This window comes from Schistocerca serialis, chromosome 1, assembly GCF_023864345.2.
Source record: "Schistocerca serialis cubense isolate TAMUIC-IGC-003099 chromosome 1, iqSchSeri2.2, whole genome shotgun sequence".
Classification (NCBI taxonomy): Eukaryota; Metazoa; Arthropoda; class Insecta; order Orthoptera; family Acrididae; genus Schistocerca; species Schistocerca serialis.
In genome coordinates, this window is record NC_064638.1 from 1,174,442,667 (window position 1) to 1,174,448,666 (window position 6,000).

At 44.9% G+C, this 6,000-nt stretch overlaps 1 protein-coding gene across 1 annotated transcript in view; it reads right to left on the reverse strand.

The window, feature by feature from the left end:
* LOC126456311 (mite allergen Der f 3-like) overlaps window positions 1-5,540 on the reverse strand; it is a 41,516-nt gene extending 35,976 nt beyond the window's left edge. Inside the window, exons 1-2 of the mRNA XM_050092065.1 lie at window positions 5,415-5,540; window positions 1,617-1,720 (exon numbers count right to left, since the gene is read on the reverse strand). Coding sequence (XP_049948022.1) covers window positions 1,617-1,720; window positions 5,415-5,540 — 230 coding nt within the window. The remainder of the gene's footprint in view (window positions 1-1,616; window positions 1,721-5,414) is intronic.
* Window positions 5,541-6,000: the final 460 nt, after the last annotated feature.

The window sequence follows — 6,000 nt, forward strand, 5'->3', positions numbered from 1 at the left end:
GCTGTTCCAACAGGACAATGCACGTCCGCATGTATCCCGTGCCACCCAACGTGCTCTAGAAGGTGTAAGTCAACTACCCTGGCCAGCAAGATCTCCGGATCTGTCCCCCATTGAGCATGTTTGGGACTGGATGAAGCGTCGTCTCACGCTGTCTGCACGTCCAGCACGAACGCTGGTCCAACTGAGGCGCCAGGTGGAAATGGCATGGCAAGCCGTTCCACAGGACTACATCCAGCATCTCTACGATCGTCTCCATGGGAGAATAGCAGCCTGCATTGCTGCGAAAGGTGGATATACACTGTACTAGTGCCGACATTGTGCATGCTCTGTTGCCTGTGTCTATGTGCCTGTGGTTCTGTCAGTGTGATCATGTGATGTATCTGACCCCAGGAATGTGTCAATAAAGTTTCCCCTTCCTGGGACAATGAATTCACGGTGTTCTTATTTCAATTTCCAGGAGTGTAGTTCAAATGGCTCTAAGCACTATGGGACTTAACATCTGAGGTCAGCTGTCCACTAGACTTAGAACTACTTAAACCTAACTAACCTGAGGACATCACACACATCCATGCCCGAGGCAGGATTCGAACCTGCGACGGTAGCAGTAGCGTGGTTCCAGACTGAAGCGCCTAGAACCGCTCGGCCACAGCTGCCGGCCCTCCGACGCATTCTCTGCTTTGCCAATGTGGCACGCACTTCTTATCCTCCATCCTTTTATCATGCCCTACAAATCGTCAAGCGCCCAGCCTTTCGGATCCTATATTACCCGTAAACTCGGCGCTACTGCCCACACCTCCTAGTTTTCCCATTGATCACTGATCCTGGTACTCTATCGCACCTCTGCCACCACATTCCCCCAACACAATATCTCCGCACCGTCCACATCCTGTCCCAACGAAACTTTAACCACCTCCGCTTACCCGTCAGCGAAATCCGCGCTGATATATACCCGTCTACCACATCGAAGAGATCGCTCATACCCACCCCTCAACAGGGCTCCCTTGCCCTCCAATCTTCTCCACTCACTTCCTAAGTCTTGGTTGAGAACCACATTCCTCTCCACTCTTCGCTCACCCCTTCTTTAACCAACACCTACAGATCCTCTCCTAAGCTGTAAATGCTACGTTCCCCTAGCACCCTTTCCCTGGCAGTCTGTCTTCGCTGATATCTTCATTCATCCATGTATCTATTTTAATAAGCTACATACGGCCTTTCCGTTTTACTTTATGCAATTGTCTATCCGTTTCTATACATTCGTGTGCAACACTCTTTTTCCATTCATTGTGTCTACATTTTAATTCATCGCCCAGTCAACCTTTTATATTTTAACAAACGCAACTGACGTTCTGTCTTTTTATTTTTGTCAAACGCCTTATCCAGTGTTTATATTAATTCTTTTAAAAAAAATTCCTCTCGCATGGCTGAAGAGCGGCAAATCGTATCTGCTGACAGCCCACCCCCTACCCATACAGGACGGGGGGATGAAATAGTAACGACGAAGAAAAAAGAAAAAAAATTGTGACTGTGAGGCGAACAACTTCCTGCCTCTAGTGGGCGATACTCTCTGGAAATATGGCCCTAATCGCTATATTTTACATAGTTATGGAGGTACTCACACTTCGACGCAGTGTGCTGCTGTGACCACCCAGTACTGGTTCAGGATGATATCCATTGGCCCGCAGCGATGCCTGAGACAGACAGTATTACATCCTCCCACTTGCTTCAAACAGGAAAAAAGACGTATAATAGAAATTAAAGTCCCATAATCCAAATGTCTACAGCTTTGTCGCTCTGAGTAGGTTTCTTGTGTAGGTAGTTTATCATTGCCTACAAAACCTAGAGGTGTACTCTGCAAGGCACGTTACACTATATGGCAGAGGGAACTTCCTCTTCCTGTGCACCCATCAGTTCCTCCCCCTCCCCCCCCCCCCCCCCCCCGCCTGTTCCATTCGCGAATGGGACGAATGACTGGCAATAAACCTTCCAGCGGGCCCCTACTCCCGAAATTACCCTTATGTCTGTCGATTTCGCCTCCTTAACAACTGGTTGTTGAGTCTATAGAATTCTGAACTGAATCACAATATGCTCCAGCACTCGTTACCTCTTATTTAGTTCACTATAGAGCAGTTCTGAACTACCAGCTACATTTTATAAGTAATGCAGAGATTGGTGTTTCTGTGCATTGTTTGATACAATAACAATGAAAATTACGTCAGATGTAGTTGGGAGTTTGAGGAAGAATCACGTGGTTTTGTTTTGTCGCTGTGTACTCTGACACAAAATTGGCGAGAGTTAGAAATGTACCCTGCAGGGGTGTCGGGTACTGTGACTGTTGAAGACCAGAGGTCGTACATCAAGTTCGAAAATTTACGCGTCAAAAACCCGACAGAAATCCACAGTGCGTTAAGTGTAGTTTATGGTAAATTTACAATAGCCCGTAGTACAGTTTCACGTTGAGTTAATAGTTTTCATGGTTTTCGTATGAGCATAGAAGATAATCCAAGACCAGGAAGACCAAAAACGTCAACAAGTGAAAGAAGTGTGAAACTCGTGGCAGATGCTCTTGAAGAAGATCGCAGTGCGACTTGTGTGGATCTCTCTGAAGCCGCGGGAATTCCCCCAACATCGGTGCTCCGTATGCTGACAAATGATTTGAAGAAGAGAAAAATTTCTGCGAGATGGGTCCCACATTGTTTGACTGCTGAAGAGAAGCAGAAACGCCGGGACATTGCATCCTTGCTCAAACAACGATTCGACAATGAAGGTCAAGGATTCTTCTGTCGCTATTGATGAAATGTGGAAATCACAGTCCAATAAGTGGAGTAATTCAGATTATCGTCGAGCGCTCGATCAAGACTCAAGCAAATGACTACTTTTGCTTATGAACACCAAGGAATCATCTTGTTAAATAGAGTTCCATGTGGAGCAAGTGTCCTAGGATTGTATTAACACAAATTCATGAAAACCTACACAGAAAAATGCACAAAGCCCGACCTCAGTTCCTCGAGGCTGGGCTACTCATTCTCCTCGACAATGCTCGCCCGCATATCGGCAATACTGTAGCCCAAAAACTGCGAGAATACGGATGCGAAGTGTTGCCGTGTCCTCCCTGCAGCCCGGACATGAGTCCAACAGACTTCGTCTTTCTCCGGATGTTGCGAAAACCTATACGTGACATTATCTTGTTTTGCTAGACTTTGCACCACCGTTACCCGAGGCGTTCGACAGATGAACAGAAGTGGTGTCCTGGATGGAATAATAGAGTTACCCAGACATTGCAGCTCATTCACAGAGAAGCAGGAGACTATACTGAAGCACTGTAAAGAGATACTGAAAAAAATATACTTGTAAGTAAAAAAATAGTGTGAATTATTTATGGAATGTCCATCGTACCGTGTGATCAAAAAGTCAGTATAAATTTGAAAACTTAATAAACCACGGAATAATGTCGATAGAGAGATAAAAACTGACACACACGCTTGGAATGAATTCGCTCTCACCAGTGTGTGAATGTTTTGTCGATGGTGTGTAGTTATTTTGTTACAGAGCGTATGGACATTGCGACCAATATTGTCATTCTAAAGAGTTGTCATTTACAAGATATATAGCGACAGATAGCTGAAAAATTTTCTTACTCCTTTCTGAGTAATGGAGAGGTCATCAATGGGTAGGAGTGTTACTGAGAATGATTATAAATAACTTGTTTGCTAGCAGTCAGGATTTTCTTGGTAGCAGATTAGTTATTTATAGACAAGCCTGTGTTTTCACAGTCGCAGACTTTCAAAGAAACCATTTATAATGGACAAAGCCAGATTGTTGCTGTAGAACAGGGGCGGGCAAACGTTGCACGCGGCTCGTGAGCACACAGCGCTGCCCGTGTGCTGCTCGCGTGCAGCCGTCGAATGGGGCAGTGGCGACAGCCGGCAGGTTGCGGCAGTGTAGTACCAGGCTAAGTTGCGGACGTTGAAGCGAAGCGACCACTACGTAGTGAACGTTGTATTTCAAGAACCGTAAAATGCAGAGTGAATCAAGGAAACGGAGAATTGGAGATTTGCTATCTTTTAAAAAGGAATGGGTGAATCATTTTTTTCTCTGTGCAAAAACGTGAAAATTGGAAATGTATAATATGTGACAGTATTCTGGCTGGTCAGCGGAAGTTTAATATTGAATGCCATTATAATAAATTTCAGTATGTTGCCGTTCTTGGTGCAATAAAAGAGGAATTTCTCAAGCGATTTGGGGATATATCTTACTTATCCCAAGGTTTTGAATAGTTCTCGAGACAATCTGCTGTTTCTGTAGATGATATTCATCCCAGTTTGCAAATGGAATTAATAGATCTACAGCGTAATTCTCGTCTGAGAGACAAGTCCCTTTTGGCAAGACGTGTAATAGATTTTTATCACGACTTTCCACAGCAAGAGTTTCCTCGTCTCCATCGTGAAGCCATGAAGATAATGTCAATGTTTGGCTCGACATACGTTTGTGAGAGATTTTTTTCTGTTATGAAAGTCTCGGTTAAGAGCAAACATCAGTATTGAAAATTTACGTAACTTTTTGCGTTTGTATGTAGAAATTTTGTTGCAGACATTAAACGTATTGTAAACTCCACCTGTGATAATTCAAATGGTTCAAATGGCTCTGAGCACTATGGGACTTAACATCTATGGTCATCAGTCCCCTAGAACTTAGAACTACTTAAACCTAACTAACCTAAGGACATCACACAACACCCAGTCATCACGAGGCAGAGAAAATCCCTGACCCCGCCGGGAATCGAACCCTGTGATAATTAAATAAAAGGTATCGTAGGTAATGGGTACTCTTTCAAACCACGATTACTTTCAAGCACTCCTACTAACCTTATTCCTTCATTCAATAAAGCAGGCCGGGAAACAAGACGCATTACAAAGGAAGAAGCGGTGAGACGGTATGGCGGGGAGGGGAGAGAATCGGGTGGCCAGCTTGCCCCTGTGTGCGCGCAGAACACCTGTTAATTGTACACGTGCATGTGCACCGCACACGTGCAGAATTCCTGCCGCACCTGCTGTAGAATTACACTGTAGAAAAGTAACCGCCGGCCGAAGTGGCCGTGCGGTTAAAGGCGCTGCAGTCTGGAACCGCAAGACCGCTACGGTCGCAGGTTCGAATCCTGCCTCGGGCATGGATGTTTGTGATGTCCTTAGGTTAGTTAGGTTTAAGTAGTTCTAAGTTCTAGGGGACTAATGACCTCAGCAGTTGAGTCCCATAGTGCTCAGAGCCATTTGAACCATTTTTTAGAAAAGTAACCAGCAATGAGCAACAATTTTGTTTTTCAATGGAAACCCAGTCTGTTTCATGTGAATTTCCTCTTTTTAGCGCTTGTAAGTTACACAGTCAGGCATTTGGCCAGCTTCTTTGTCATCAGTACTCACCTGATGAGGGAACTCCCCAGGTGCGGCTTCGACGCCGTTGACTATGCGACCTTGTAGTACCGACACCCTCCGCTGCACTGCGCCACCTGCAAAGGATGACACTAGAGATGGGTCGAACTCGTTCATTCCCGTGAACTACTTCATTCGTTTCACTCTTTGCCGCAGAGCGTTCAAATGAAGTAGTTCATTCATGAAGTACGGAAGCCTGGCGAAGTTGCCCAGTACGCCGCTCAGCCGCCGCTACGCTCGCTTCGCCTCGCTCGTACAATAAAGCTTCATAATACTTCATAATTTTACCAGCAGATGGCCGAACTATGCAGTAACGTGCACGCAACGTTTTACGCTCTTACAGCGTCTGAGTTAACTTAAATAGAGCATGGTCGAAGGGGACAAAGGAAAGATAAACAGAGAAGCCTGTCACATATAAAGAAGGTGATACATTGAATCTTGCTCGACATTTTTTCATGAAGCGCCCAAAAAAGTCTTTATCTGCCAAGTGAAACATTATTTGTTGTATTCATTGACTGAGAACTAGGGCTTCCAACGAAATGCAGTCCAATTTTATTTTCCTTTTAAAATTTAATCC